This window comes from Perognathus longimembris, chromosome 4 (genome assembly GCF_023159225.1).
Source record: "Perognathus longimembris pacificus isolate PPM17 chromosome 4, ASM2315922v1, whole genome shotgun sequence".
Lineage (NCBI taxonomy): Eukaryota > Metazoa > Chordata > Mammalia > Rodentia > Heteromyidae > Perognathus > Perognathus longimembris.
Genome location: NC_063164.1, coordinates 32,616,782 through 32,632,968, shown reverse-complemented (window position 1 = coordinate 32,632,968; position 16,187 = coordinate 32,616,782). Strand labels below are relative to the sequence as shown.

Genomic DNA, 16,187 nt, shown 5'->3' with positions numbered 1-16,187 from the left:
GGGCAAAGAAAAGGGGGGTGGGAGAGCCAAAGGGATGGAGTCACACAGCCTTTGTTTCGCTTTCTTAGATGAGTAGGGTTGGGACTAGAGCAGGGTACATGCTAGGATAAATAAGATGGCAAACCCCGAACTAGTAAGAGTCAGCTAATATGTCAGCATGGCTGCTTACTTCTGAGAAATAGGCATGGGCTGCTAATTCCAATACCTGTAATAAGCAGTTAATTGAGTTACATTAATACATTAGAATACTTCAATTAGATGCCCTGATTAATGACACATTTAAAAATTACATAATTTATAAGTATCCAAAAGTTGCTTCCTAAGAGGCATTGTGCTTAGAATGGATATTTAGTTTTATGCTAGTACTCCTTAGTTTTCAGAATTTCTTAGGACATATAGTAGAAAGCTTCTGACAAGAATGATCTCATTAAAAAATGTTATATAGGTCAGAAGAAGATTTCAAGTCTAGACCTTAATTAAGAATTCTTGCTTCCATAGGCTCTGGTGGCTCACGCTTGTAATCCTAGCTATTCAGGAGGCTAAGATCTGAGGATCATGTTTCAAAGTCAGCCCAGGCAAGAAAGAATGTGAGACTCTTTTCTCCAAGTAACTGGCAAAAATCCAAAAGTGAAGCTGTGGCTCAAATGTTAGTGTGCCATCCTTGAGTGAAAAAGATAAGGGAAAATGCTATGGTCTGAGTTCAAGCGTCATTTCTGGAACAACTTTTTTTCACTTTTGTTCTCCTAATTTCAAAATTAAGAAAATGAGTTCTGACCTTCACTTTAAAAATATAAAAGGTGGCAGGTACTGGTAGTTCATGCCTGTACTCCGTAGCTACTCAGGAGGCTGTGATTTGAGGATGGCAGTTCAAAACCAGCCTGAGTAGAAGAGTTTTTGAGATTCTAATTAGCCACCAAAAAGATGAAAGTGGAGCTTTGGTTGGAGTGGAGGAATACTAGCCTTGAGCTAAAAGTTCAGGGACAGTGCTCAGGCCCTGTGTTCAAGAGCCAGGAATGGCACAAACATAAACAAACAAACAGAGTTTGATCTCAGAATGAATGGAAATACAGTCAAAGATATAGGCTTTTATTGAGCCCTTTCACATGCACTAATGACATGTGTAATATCTAACTCTTTAGCACATGCAGTTAGAATCCTAAATGCTAAGTTGAAAGGTTTTGACTTTGCCTTGAGCATGTTAACCACAGTGCTGAGGAGTTAGAGGTCAGTTGCTGGTGTTGCATGCAAAATGGACAGCTACAGGTGGGCTACAGATAGACAATGTGTTTCACAGGAAGACAGACGGGACCTGTTGTCCTTGCTTGAATTCTTATACACCTGATACCTCCAAGGGGGAGAATTCTTCCTTTCTTTGAAAATAGCTCCTACCCTTCCTCTGGCTTCAACTAGCATATGAGAAGCACCTGCAGCAATTGTGGATTCCTCCCCCACCCCACTTACCATTTTCATCTACAGCAAGAACACAGGCTCCTTTGGCTAACAACTCCTCTACTACCACCTTCAAGCCATTGCGTGCAGCAATGTGGAGGGGTCTAGAAAAAAAAAAAGACACCAAACATCAGTTATGTCATATATTTGAAAGTGTTGTGTTTAGACCTGGAATGTTCCCAAAGGTCCACATAGGAAAGGATTAGTCCCAAACTTGAAGCTAGTGAGAGATAGTAGAGTAGCATCTTTACAAGGGGCAAGGCTCAGGTCACTAAGAGTGTGTCCCTGAAGGAACTGTGGACTTCAACTCTTTCTTTTCTTGGTCTGGGCCATGGAGCACAGCGTTGTGCTGGCATGTGCTCCCCATCTGGATTGGCCAATCATTACGGGCTGAAACCTCTAACTGTAAGCCAAAGCAAACCTTTTGTCTTCATAAGTTGATTATGCCAGGCATTCGATATAGTAATAGAAAGCTGCATAAATGTAACATGTTGGGCAGTTGATATCACTGAAAGGAAGATGTTCTTGAGTCTGAAAATTGTGTATGCATTTTTAAACTTTTAAATAGGATATATGTTAAAGGGGTGATACTGATCAAGATGCATTGTACTTATAAGTTGATTTGTTGAATTGAAATCCCTTTGTACAACAATTTAAAGATAATAATAATAACAATAATAATAATAATAATAATGACATGAGTTCAGCTGATCTTTTCCAGGTATTAACAACCCAACTGGTTTTACACATTTGACCCAGATTTCTGTGTCAGTGTTGCAATTATTCTGCATCTGAAGTAATCTCAGTGATAGTACATAGGAAGAATCTAAGCTTTGGTGTGTTTGTGGAAGGTTCTTTACTGCTTGATTTCAACTCCAACATTCAAGTCACTGTTCCATGCAGTTCATCAAGATGACTGCTGTATAATGTATACTCCCAAATATCCTTAACTTTAAGTGCACACAGAGGTTTTATTGGATGCTTATAGAACAATGTATAACTCACTATAGTGTGTTAAGTAAACTATTTAGGAATGTTAACTGAAAAAATTCTAATATTCCTTTGCCTTTAAAACAAGTGTTTATGTAATTTTCTAAAATGGCAAGTGAAGCAGCTTTTAGATCTTTCACACCATGGGTTACAGTGAATTAAAGATTAATTAAAACAAATAGGTTAGACACTCTTCAAATGTATTTTGGAAACCTGGTTTACACAACTGTTGTCTTCCAGTCAGAATACATGATGCTGATACATACTACAAATTGTTTCTCCAAATATGTCAGTTCATAATCCCATAAGACTTTTTGAACAGCTTGCTAAATTGATCATGTTGCCACAGAAAATATTTTCAGAGGAAAACAAAGTCCTTACAAAATTCTGTGATGGCATATCACAACAAGGGTACATCCTACAACAGCCTCACCAGTCAGTAATTGCAGGGGTGTGACTGAAAGCTTCCAGAAGTGGGGAAGCCAGGTCTGCACATGTCACCTCAGGTTTCCAGGAATAATGCTGCACATGGCAGGCTCCTAACATCTGCTGAATAAGTGATGGGACTCTGTACACAAGTCAAAGCGTAGCAGTCATACTTACGTCTGCAGTGCATTGTTTTTTGCATTAATAAGGCTCTCATCTTGTATCTTGTCAAGTATTAACAAGGCACATTTTTCATAACCCTAATATAGAAAAACAATAAGAAACATGAAACAGAGACACAGACGAGTTCCTGAAAAAAAAATTCAATAGGCCTTAAATTGAAAATGCACTTCTGCCTAAAAAGATATTCTACGAGGCTATTTTTCCAAGTAACTTTTTTTCCACTAAAAAGTAAATGGGCCCCAGATACTCTCAGATTCTAAATGAGGTCTATTAGGACTTAGTTAACATTTGCCTGTTCTAAAATATTCATAGTTAATATTAATATTCCAAGATAATTTTTAGAATTAATGTCCAGAGAGCTAAATCAGATGCTAGTTTAGCTAGGTCAGCTGGTAGAGGGCAGAATTAGATGCTCTTTTAAACCTTCAACATTAGTTAGTAAATATGCATCAAGTTCCTCCTCCTTCAGTTACCACTTCAGAGACACACTCATCCTCAGGATTCTCACCATACTGTGGGTCATCATTTATGACCTTACGTCACGAAAAAGCCCTGTTTCTGGAAAGCTTCTGCTTTCGTTACTAAGTGAGGGAAAGGTATTTCTGGATCTTATCATAATAGATGGTTCATAATATTAAAAAAATCAATTGTTAAGTCAGAAATCCTTTTAAAAAATTCAGCGATCATGGATTCTGAAGCCTTTGCTAATCAAGCTCCATAGACCTGCAACAGCAGCACCACCCGAGACTTAGAGTGTTGACTCTCCTGGGCTGCATGGTGAGACTTGGTTTCCAAAAACAAAAAGGAAAAAAGCCTAAAAAGCAAAATTCAGAAGGCTGAGATTTGAGGATCAAGGTTTGAAGCTAAGTCCATGAGACTTTCAATGTCAATAACTACTCAAAGAAGGCCAGAATTGGTACTGTGGCTTAAGTGGTAGAATGCTAGCCTTGAGCAGAAGCTCAGGGACAATACCCAGGCCCTGAGTTCAAGCCCCAGGACCAGCGAAAGAAAGAAAGAGAGAAAGCGAGGGAGAGGAAGAGGAAGGAAGGAAGGAAGGAAGGAAGGAAGGAAGGAAGGAAGGAAGGAAGGAAGGAAGGAAGGAAGGAAGGAAGGAAGGAAGGAAGGAAGGAAAGAAGGAAAATTGATTTTAAGTTCCACCTAATCCTAACAAGTCAGAACCTGTATTTAATTAATTAATGTTAATTAAAATTTGAAAAACTGTCTCACTAGGTAGCCCAGGGTGGTCTTAAATTCACAACCCTCCTCCTCTGCCTCCTGAATGTTAGTATTTGGGGCTATCTGCCACCATACTTGGCTAGCATCTCTATTTTTTTTCCACTCCTGTGGCTTGAACTCAGGGCCTGGGCACTGTCCCCGAGCCTCTATTTTTTGCTCAAGGCTAGCACTCTACCTCTTGAGCCACAGTACCACTTCCAGCATTTTCTGTCTATGTGGTACTGAGGAATTGAACCCAGGGCTTCATGCATGATAGGCAAGCACTCTACCACTAAGCCACATTCTCATCCCAGCATCTGTATTTTAACAAAGTATTCACTAGCATACTAAATAAACTTCACAAGACTGGGCATGTTTTGCGGTTTCCATGGACTTCTCAGAGTACAAAGTGAGAAAATACAACCAACAAAAGGAAAAGTCTGAGACTTCTAACACTACTTTAGCCATGCTAAAATAGACTGCCATCACTGGTGTCAGCTTGCATTGTACTATAATGCCTTTTGTAATAAAATTACGCATATGTACATAAATAGCATATGTATATAGGAACAAAACACTAACAACAAAAAAAGGAAAACCCTATATTCTTTGTGCTTAACTATGTGTATCCTGTACAACACTCGGGGTTTTATCTCCATCAATGGAAAAAAAAGACTGAAAGATTATGACATACACCTGTAATCCTAGTATTCAGGAACTCAAGGGAGGAAGATCTCAAGTTCAAAGTCAGATGATCTACACAGTGAGGTCCTATGTCACAACAGAGCCCAGGTAAAGTGGTAGCAAGGCCCTGGTTTCAGTCTCCAGTACATGTACTATGTATAAGAAAAAAAGAAGGAAAGGGTAGAAATGCACATGGATACATTTGTTTGCCTCGGAGCATATTTTGTACCATGCTGTTACACTGTATTCAGATGGAACAAAGGAAAGCAAGCAGAACTCCAAGGTCCTAACTTATATTGGTACCAAATGTAATGCCACACCAGGGAGGCAGATGCAGTGGCAGAAAAAGAACAGGTGGAACATAGCAAAAATGCAAGAGGCAAAGACCATGAAAATCATGTCATCCTCACTCACTGTGCTGGACCTAACCTATCTTCCTCAACCTGGGGTTTTGTGCTTTCCAGCCTCCCCCCCCCCCGCCCCCGATATTCCACTCACACTGACAACATCCCTGCAGATGTGTACTTTATCAAAGAGCCATGCTAAACACTTTCCAGATAGACATAACTTCAGTGGGATTATTGTTATTGCAACACTAGCGAATGATGTTTAAAGTTCCTTTACATACTTTACTACTAGCCAAATGTAATGGTGTATTCAAGTCTTTATCCTTTATAGTCAGATCAGCTTGGGCACTGTTCACCAAGATCTCTGTAGAAAAAAAAGAACAAAGAGGGTTAACTAAGACTAAATGCTAATCACATGTGTGATAAAGTTGCTACAGAAAAAAAAGAATATTCAAATTACACAGCACACACAGCGCACACACACACACACACACACACACACCTTTTTTCCCCCCAGAGCAGAGGACAGAACTCAGATTTGAAAGAGGAAAAGAGCCATGTTGTGCCATACATGTTCTACTCATATTGGAAGTTGATAGGCATTAGTTTTAATTATCCTTAGTATATTATTATATTTCCAGTTATAATGTTTCTGTTGTATTTGGTTTCTAAACATTGGGCATTTCGCTGTGTGCATACAAAGGCCCTCACAGGGAACAGAAAACCATTGAACAAATGGAGGCTGGTGGCTTCAGTGAAACTGACAATGGGTCTTTTTCAAGTGTGTTTTGTAGATGAGCATCCATTTCTCAGTTTTCCTTTGATAGGCGGACATGCAAAGTCTGCAGGGCAAGTACGTACCCACAGCACCTGCCTGTCCGTTCTCAGCAGCCATCATCAGCGCCGTCTTTCCTGAATTATCCACTGCATTCACTTGGGCACTATGTCTCAAAAGAAGCTGCAAGCACTCCACATGACCCCCAAAAGCTGCTGCATGAAGGGGTGTCCTAAAGATGTAAAACAAGCATTTTTTTATTTAGCTTCCTTTAAATGTATTCTCTCTTTAGTAACTGCCAGGACACATAATCATGGTGTTATTTATGTAAACCTTCTCAGTAGAGAGAGATAATGATCAAGACTCCACTTATGGGAGTGGCACCCTCAGATTTGAGGGATGTATGCCCATACATTAGCATCTTTATTGGCCCTTTAATCTTGAAATCTAGTGACTTTACTCATCTTTCAGATAGATACTTTTGAAAGCGAGCCTTAAATTGGTGGGTGATTGGTTGTAGGTGATTAATTTGTAGGTAGTTGATAGAATTAAAGCCTACGTTCTCTAATATGAATGGTTGATTTCTTTGGGAGGTCAATTTGATATTATTTATCAAAGTTAAAACTAATGATCTTCTAATGAAGTAATTTCACTACTAGAACTTTAGTTTCTTTTCCCGCCCTCCCTCCTTCCCTCCCCCTCTCCCCCCTTCTTCTCCTTCCTTCCTTCCTTCCTTCCTTCCTTCCTTCCTTCCTTCCTTCCTTCCTTCCTTCCTTCCTTCCTTCCTTCCTTTCCTTCTTTCTTTCATTGAGGTCTAAACTTGGGGCCGTATACTTGCTCAGCAAGTACTCTACCACTCAAGTCACACCCTCAGTCCTCCATTCCTAGGATTTATTTTCCACATATACTTGACCACCTGTGCAGATTCATTTATATACAGGAATGATCATTATTGTGCCATTTCTTTGAGATAATAAAATATTGAAAAAAATGTTCTTCAATAGAAGACAGGCTAAGGAAAATACAGTAAATTCATTCAATGAAATAACATACAGCTTTTAAAAGAATATGGTAATATGTATATCCTGGCACAGAAAGGCCTCCAATATGTACTAAAAGGAGAATCACAGTTACTGAGTGCTCCAATTTATATAAAAAGAATATATGCTCACACAAATATACTAAAAGATATGTGTAGAAAATATTCAAGAATATATAAAAATATTTAGGAGAATATAAAACTTCTTTTAAGGAAGAGGTTTGTGATCGTAGGATGAGGGAATTTTTTTTTCAAATTTTTATTATCAAACTGATGTACAGAGAGGTTACAGTTTCATACGTTAGGCATTGGATACATTTCTTGTACTGTTTGTTACCTTGTCCCTCATACCCCCCTCCCTCCTCCCCCTTTCCCTTTCCCCCCCTGAGGTGTTCAGTTCACTTACACCAAACAGTTTTGCAAGTATTGCTTTTGTAGTTGTTTGGTTGAGGGAATTTTTTAAATTACATATTCTTTTTAATATGTAATTGTATGTATGTATGTATGTATGTATGTATGTATGTATGTATGTATGTGTGTGTGTGTGTGTATTTATTTGTCAGTTGTGTTAGCTTGAACTCAGGGACTGGGTGCTGTCCCTGAGCCTCTTTGTGCTCAAGGCTAGTACTCTACCACTTAAGCCACAGTGCCACTTCTGGTTTCTGAGTGGTTAATTGGGGACTTTCCTGCCCTGGCTGGCTTTGAACCTTGATCCTCAGATCTCAGCCTCTTGAGTAGCTAGGAATACAGGCATGAGCCACTGGCACCTGGCTTTGTACTATGTAATTTTAAAAACATGTTACTCAATTAAGAAACAGATGTTTGTCTGGTTGATTGTGCCTTTAATCCCAACATTCAGGAGGTAGAGGCAGGAAGATCACCACTTCAAGGCTAGCCTAGGCTACAAAATTAGATCTTGTTTCCAGAAGACAAACACTGAGGATGTGGCTCAGTGATGCAGGACTTGCCTCGCACATATGAAGCCTTGGGTTTGATCCTTAGAACCATTAAAAAAAAAAAAACACAGTTTTTTTTTTAAAGGTTTCTGCTCTGTGAATACAAAGCAAGGAGTAATAAGACTCAGCAAGACAAAATCATGTCATTCTAGGATACTCACCTGCCTTTATCATCTCGACAACTGACAATATTGGAATCTATGGCCCCCAGTAGCATTGATGCACAATTCTCATGGTCATTTATTCTGAAATGAAAATGGATTTTAATGGGAAAAAAATCTCACTCTTTCAAAGATGATTTAGTCCCTCCTACCTCATCTTCCTATGCACTGTATGTGTAACAGTATATATGTGCCAAACATACAGCCTAACATTACACATACTTGTTGCACTGTATGTGGAATGATCTGATGCCAGTATTTGTGGGAAGTGTTCAACCTTATAACCCTTAGCTTCTCCTTTGAACCTCTGTACTCTAGTAGGAGCTCATTATAGATTAGTTAATGAGATATCACATCAGACATGGATCCTTCAGATTTAAAATAACCCAGATCCTTTGTCACCTATACTTGGTTAGGTGATAGTGTAAACATCAAACATCTTCAGATCTTGGCTCCGCAGGCGGACCACAGAAGTCTCACTTAAAGTCACAGTACCCTCTGAATAATAACTCAGGATATGAGATGGAAAATAAATCACACTTGCAAGAAATAAAAATGTTTAGCATATATAAACAGTGGAGAATTACATGTGAAGTCTTCCTGGTAGGAAAGGCCTAACCATGCATAGGCCTATAGTTGTTAAGCTTGACTTAATTTTAGAATTTGGAAGACAGATGTGAGCAACCACAGACTCATTCTTCTGATCATGAGGAATGTGCCTCTCTGCCCAGCCCTTCCGCAACTTCCTAAGGTGGCTCAGAGTCACCTTGGGATGCAACACAGCACCTTGGGCTCCTGGGAACTCATCAACATTGGGGACCACACGTTACGATTGCCCTATTTGTCCTTAGCAGCAGCATGGAATATTTTAATCTTATCTGTAATCACCTTTTTCCTTCTTTAAAAGGCAATCTTTCTACATGCAGCCCAATACTTCCCCCTTTACCCCCACCTCACACCCGCGTTTCCACTTACATTGCACAGTGCAGTGGAGTGAAGGGATTACCGATAAATTTTCGAAAACATTTCTGCTCCAAAAGTACCTCTAGACAGTTTTCATTACCTGTAAGGAATCAAAAGAATTTAAAGCATTTCCAAGAAAGAAACTCACTTCAGCACAGTTTGGGGCTTATTAAATTCTAGCTTGGGAATTTTCCCCTGATTGCCTGAATGTTCATTCTCCATGGAAGAAAATTAACAAAGTGCAGAAATGTTATTAACCCTGCTCCCAGGTGTTCTGAGGCAAAATGAACAAATGAACCAGTGAAGGACATATGGTGGGGTGCAGATAAGGAAGACAGCTCTGCACGCTGAATGAATTCAGTGTTACCCTGAGCCTTTGACAGACAGGTGCCTAACATGCACATGCCTCCTTTTGCCCATATTTCTAAATAGGAGTTTGACCTTTCACCCTCATGAATATGTTAATATGTTCCACACTCTAGTGAAGGGGTGAGGAGGTGATTAGGAGCATACACTCTTTGATGTGGAGCACATGTTAAAAGGCTCTGAGTAAATTACTAGGGAAGTGTGTTCAGGGGCAGGTGGTACAGAGTAGCCATCTAATGAGTACTTTTTAAAAAGTAGATGAATAAATGTGAGGGGTTTTAAATTTTTTTTAGCATTTATTTAGCTATTTGATTTAGTTATTTCTCAGACAGGATATGTCACATTTTTCCAGGGGCCGCTGACCACTGTCCTCTTCATACAACTACCCTCCTCCCTATAGGTGGGAACCACCATGTTCAGCTTGTTCTTTGAGATCAGGTCTCTCAATTTCTTTTGCCAAATGGCCTCCAGCCACAAGCCTCCTCTGTCTATTTCCCAAGTAGTAAGGATTACAGGCAAAAGCCCATCATATTTTCTGTCCACTCATCAGTTGATAAATCCCTAGGATGGTTCCATAGTTTACTGCTGTGATTGTGCTAACTTGTAAGAATATTCTGCACAGAAACATATTCTGAAATAGAAGTTTAAGTAAGCACCAACAGTGTTGATAATTATAGGATGATATTTATTGCATAATATTAACTAAAAAATAGATGCACATTCTAGGGCTAGTGTGCTGATGAATCCTAATTACTTGTGAGGTAGAGATAGGATTGTGATTTGAAGGCAGTCAGGGCATAAAGTTAATCAAAAGTTGAGTGTGTTGGTGCATGCCTGTCACCTAGATATAATGAAGGCTAAAATCAGGAGGATCATGGTTCTAGGCCAGCCTGAGACACACACCCCTCCCTCCATCTGTGGGAGGATTACTGTCCAGTATCACCTGAGCAAAAAGTAAAACTCTGTCTCAGCTATTAACCAGAACAAAAAGGGCTGAAGGCATGGCTCAAGTGGTAGAGTACCTGCCTAGAAAGTGAAAATCCCTAAACTCAAACCCATTACCACCAAGGAAAAATATCAACAATAAAATCAGCTGAGAATGGTGATGCTTATAGTTCCACCCACTTAAGAGACTGAGGTTGGAAGATCTCAATCTGAGGCCATCCCTGGGCAAAGGCACCAGGCCCTTTGTAAAAACAAGCTAAAGCAAAAGAGGGATGGAGGTATGTCTTAAGTGGTAAGAATGCCTGCTGCCTAGCAAGCTCATAGTTCTGAGTTCAAGCCCTAATACTAGCAACAACAAATAGATGCACATTCATCTGTAGTTATGTATAGTATCAGAGGAAAAAATATGAACAATAACACATTATATCAAGAAATGGTTTGGAAAGGAAACTTAATTTTAGTGTAGATACCTCAGAATTTTTCATTTGGTACAAGTAGCATGCATTTCTTTTATATTCATGTCAGAGAAATTAAAAGTTTAATTTTCCCAAGTAATAAGTGCAATATATGTGGAATATAAAACAAAGAAAAATATTGTATATCTCTTAGTATTCATTGTGACAGGTTATTCCATATCATATTTCATTTTATGTTTTGCTTTCAGCTATATTATTTAAATTATTTGTGAAACCTTTGGTTCTCTTATATAGTTCAGAAACTAATAAAAGTTTAATCAGTCAGTTCTAATCAGGAGCTATATGTTTTTGAATAACAAAAGGAGGCAAGTAAACTTTTGCCCAACTAAGATATCATGGCAGCTACATGGGGACAGAGGGAGAAATTGATCCAACCAACCAATTGAGTAGACAAAAACAACCAAGCATCTAGTGTGCAGAAAGACAAAGCCATGGTTCATAGCACTGTGCTCTTTTACACTGGTCCTGGGGCTGGATGTCTGTGGAATCAGTGGAATTTCAGCAACTCACCGTTATAACAAGCCCAGTGCAGTGGCGTGTAGCCTTGGTTGTCTTTGAAACAACAGTCCTCCTCGGAAAGAGCCATCTGAAGCAGCTCACTCAGCCAGGTGGCGTGGCCCCTCGCAGCTGCATAGTGCAAGGGCGTTCTCCCTCGGGAATCTTTGCAGAGAATGGACACTTCTTGTTCCAGCAGCATTTGCACACACTCCTCATGTCCTGTCATAATCTGATGCATTGCAATGAAAACATAACACAAAACTCAGAAGGGCAGGAGATTCAGGGAGCCAAACAGTCAGGTTACATTGGGCTCAGAGCAAGAGGTCCCACATCTGGCCTTAAGGAAAGCAGATTATCCTAACTCAGAGGTGGGAGGCAGAACAACCTATCCAACTTAATGCCAGAAAAGTCTATGAACAGCAGAGCATTTTACAAACATCTCTTGACTTTCCAAACATCACCCCCCAAAATACCATGACTTGGTAGAAAGTACAGACTTTAGAATAAGAAAGATGCATTAAATCCTGGCTCCTGCCCCCTGTAAGAGGTGATCACATTGCTTCTCTCTGTCTGTAAATAAGAATAGGAATAGTGTTCTCAAAGGCTGTTGTTAGAGCTAAGAAGATAATACAGCTGTGTGACATGGTGGGAGTTGGTTCTGAGGACTGTTCTGTCAGGCTGTTTTGTTGCTTTGTGATAGACACAGAATATGTGCACACAAGCCAGAAAGAAAAGCTTATTATACATCTATGCTATCTACCTGTCTAGCATGTTGTTCAACTGAATAGTATAGCATTATAACATAGGGGTATTTGTATATCACCAGAAGGGCCCAGTAAGAACACTAAGTGATAGGAATTCTCTAGCTCTTCTACTGTTTTAGGAGACTACAGAGTGAAAATTAGGTTATGTGCTGCATGACTATAGGAAAAGGAAAAGGCTCCCGGCTTGTTGCACAACTCACAAGAAGTGCCCAAGAAATAAGAAATATAATAATGACACTAACCAATAAAGTTCTTTCCATTTAAGTTATTCACACTATCCACAAATAGTAATGTTATGATTTCTGATTTTGTTCATTTGGCTGATTTGATATCTTTGGAAAAGCAATTTAACAGCTGTATAGAAAGAACTGTTCATAGGATAAACACTCAGATGTAATAAACAACAATTAGAAATAACTTGACTACTGAAAAATCAGGTCATCAACGTAAGAACACAACACACAATGGGATATGAAAAATGACTATGTATTTGAAGGACACAAGCACCAGAACCAAGAGCTACCACACAGAAAGGAGGAAATTTTTCCCTAGCTATTCAGTAGATAGCTTAATTCCAGAATGTCCAAAGAACTAAAAAGAAACTAAATAGCAAGAGAACAAATAATTCAATTAACAAATGCTCAAACAAACACAGTGTTCTTAAGTCCAAATGGCTAGTAAATAGCTCAAGAAATGTTCAACATCATTAGCCATTGAGGAAATGCAAATCAAATCTTCACTGATTCCATTTCACCTCAGTCAGAATAGAATCATTGAGAAATCATCAGAATCACTAAGAAAACAAACAACATGGTTGGTGAGGACTTAGGGGAAAGGCCTCTCATCCACGCTAGTGGAAATATAACAAGTGCAGCCATGATGGAAATCAGCAATTCTTCAAAAACCTAACTATAGATTAACCTTATGACTCATCATATCACTGTTAGGCATATATTTGAAGAATTGTAAGTCATCCACGTTTATTGCAGTGCTGCTCACAAGAGCCAAATTGTGGAATCATTCTAGGTGCCCAACAACAGATAAATGGATAGAGAAAATAGCATATATACACCACCCCCCGAGGGAGGAATACAAATGGAGTTACATCATTGGCAGGAAAATGAACAAAACTGAAGATCATTATGTTAAGTAAGATAAGCCAAGCTCAAAAGGGCAAACACTGCATGTTTTCACTCATATGTGGGATCCATACATAAAATGACGATGATGGTGATGATGATGATGATGATGATGATGATGATGATGATCGATGATGGAACATAAGTGTAAAGGGAGACTCGAGTGGGGGACCAATGAAAGGGGAAAGGGAAAAGGAGAAGGTACTGAGAGGTGAAGAAGTTCATTTTACACACACACACACACACACACACACACACACACACACACACCACATCTGAATATAGCATGATGACGATAGTACAAGATAGTATATCTTCATTATGAAGACAGCATAATAAATCCCACCAAAAGCTGTTTGAAAAAGAGGAGGAAAACTTGTTCAAAGTCTATTATATGCATCTATGGAGTTATCACAGCAAACCCTCCTCTTTTGCTGTCAATGTATGCTGAGACAAATATGACACATTCCAAATAGCATTTTCTGTATTCTCTCTTTCAAAGTGTAAGACAAATCTACATAAAAAGAAGAAAAAGAATTGGGAATAAGTATACATTCAAAAAGTGGTTTTCTCCAGGATGTATGATTAGTAGTGATGGTGATTTTCTTCCTCTGTGTTAAAAAAATTTTTTACAAATTTTCTATGATGCACATGCATTTTGTAATCAAAAAGAAGAAGCAAGCCCACCAATAGTAGGTGTTCAGGCATTTATTATCACAATCTGTCATGAAACTAACAGTACTTTCATTACTGTACCTTTGTACAAGATTTTGTAATTTCTTTTTGACTGGCTGAGGGTTAATTGATTATATTATACAGCGAGCCTTTTTCCTTAAAATTTTGTGTAGGGAATAAAAAGAGGAAACAAGCTTGATTAAAGCCATGAAAGGCATACATACCCCTCTGTGTAAAGCTGTACATCCCATAATGTCAACAGCATCTACATTTGCTTCCTTTTCAAGTAACAAGGAGACGGCATCAATATGTCCATATGCTACTGCAAGCATCAGTGGGGTTCTAGAGATAGAGAAAAACAGGCTTTCAAATGAGGTAGAAAATACTCTTGGTGAGAGGCTATCTCTCCGTTGTTCTTGACAATAGCTAGTTCTTTTCCCATCCCCAGTTTTCTATCGGCTCTGTGGAATGAGCAATCTCCCACTGCTCTAATGCTACAAGGATGCCGTAGGGTAGGGCTGGTGGAAGTTCTACTTCAAATGATTCCTAACCCCCTCATTATCAGAACCATGTGGCATGCATTAAGTATCAACTGGGTAGATTGTATGTGTATGGGGAAAGCCCTCTTCATTTTCTTTTTGGTGTATGTTCCTTTTTTATACATTTTTATTGACATTATAATGGTGATATACAGAGGGGCTACAGTTACATAAGTCAGATAAAGAGTACGATTATTTTTGAACAATGTCATCCCTTCCTGCACTTTCTCCTAGTTTTTCCCTCCCAACCCCACCTGCAAGTTGTATAGCTTATTTTCAACATAGGATCTAGTAAGTACCAATGTTGCATTTGTTCATCCATTGTCCCTCCATTTCTGTGCCCCCTTCTTATCCTCCCAAAGACAGATAAACAAACAGGACAAAAAGAAAAGAAAACAAAAAGAGCAACAAAGGAAAGAAAAACCTCTTGCTTCCATTTCCTGAAGTTCATTTCAATAATATTGTTTTATATGTTCAGATACAAAGAAACAACAATCCAATTAATAAATGGGCTAAGGACTTAAAGAGAGACTTCTAAGAAGAAGTAAGAATGGCCAATAGACCACTGGCCATGAAAAAATGTTCAACATCTCTGGCCATAAAAGAAATGCAAATCAAAACAACATGAAATTTCACCTTATCCCAGTTAGTTTGGCCATTATCAAGAATACTAACAATAATAAATGTTGGCAGGGATGTGGCCAAAAGGGAACTCTATTACTCTGTTGGTGGGAATGTAAACTTGTTCAGTAACTCTGGAAAGCCCTTTGCCGGTTTCTCAAAAGACTAAATACAGTTTCCTTATGACCCAGCAATTCTACTTCTGGGAATTTATCCAATAGACAACAAACCAGGCCAGACTAAAGCCACCAGGCAACCATGTTCACTGCAGCACTATTCACCATAAGCAAGATATGGAATCAGCCCAGATGGCCCTCAGTGGATGAATGGATCAAGAAAATGTAGTATATATACATGATGGAATTCTACTCATCCATCAGAAAGAATGATGTAGTACCATCAGAGTGCATGTTTTCCTTCATTTGTGGTATCTAGAATGTACCTATAAATCTACAAATAAACACACTGGATGGTTTAAAAAAAACAATATATACTGGGACATGATAAATCATCGAGGTCTCTAGGCATTCATATAGAGTGAGACCAAAGGAGGACTTTCTTAGGAAATCCCTTGTCTACATTGGACTCCTGATCAAAATTTCATTTGAACAAAGCTTCATTGTCTTTAAGAAAAATATGATTCTTCATTCTTTATTGTCCTAAAGAAAAGCCTGATAGGTCTAGAGGACAGAATAGAGTGTGGATCCCAGGGGTGAGGTTCTCAGTGTGACTAGAAAACAAACCCACACACCTGGGGACCACTCTGGATTTCCTATTTGGAAAAGAGAACAGGGTGGGGAATAAAACAAGAGAAAATTCTTGTAAGAACGAAATGGAAGGATAAAAATATCAATGTAATAATTGCTTGAGGTCTGTCTTTTTGCCATTATTAATTTAATGCAATGGGACTGTAACAGCTTCAAGAGATTAAAGATGGGATGAAGAAGGAGAAAAGAATACATAAAAGAAAGCTAGG

General features: G+C 38.9%; 1 protein-coding gene across 4 annotated transcripts in view; it reads right to left on the bottom strand.

Annotated features, from left to right (window-relative positions):
- Ankrd44 (ankyrin repeat domain 44) overlaps positions 1–16,187 on the bottom strand; it is a 325,588-nt gene that overhangs the window by 5,768 nt on the left and 303,633 nt on the right. For all 4 annotated transcript variants that reach the window (XM_048345044.1, XM_048345043.1, XM_048345042.1 and 1 more), the window contains 8 exons: positions 14,276–14,393; positions 11,486–11,702; positions 9,201–9,288; positions 8,226–8,309; positions 6,156–6,301; positions 5,576–5,658; positions 3,043–3,125; positions 1,462–1,553 (listed from right to left, as the gene is read on the bottom strand). In XM_048345044.1, the coding sequence (XP_048201001.1) occupies positions 1,462–1,553; positions 3,043–3,125; positions 5,576–5,658; positions 6,156–6,301; positions 8,226–8,309; positions 9,201–9,288; positions 11,486–11,702; positions 14,276–14,393 (911 nt within the window). The remainder of the gene's footprint in view (positions 1–1,461; positions 1,554–3,042; positions 3,126–5,575; positions 5,659–6,155; positions 6,302–8,225; positions 8,310–9,200; positions 9,289–11,485; positions 11,703–14,275; positions 14,394–16,187) is intronic.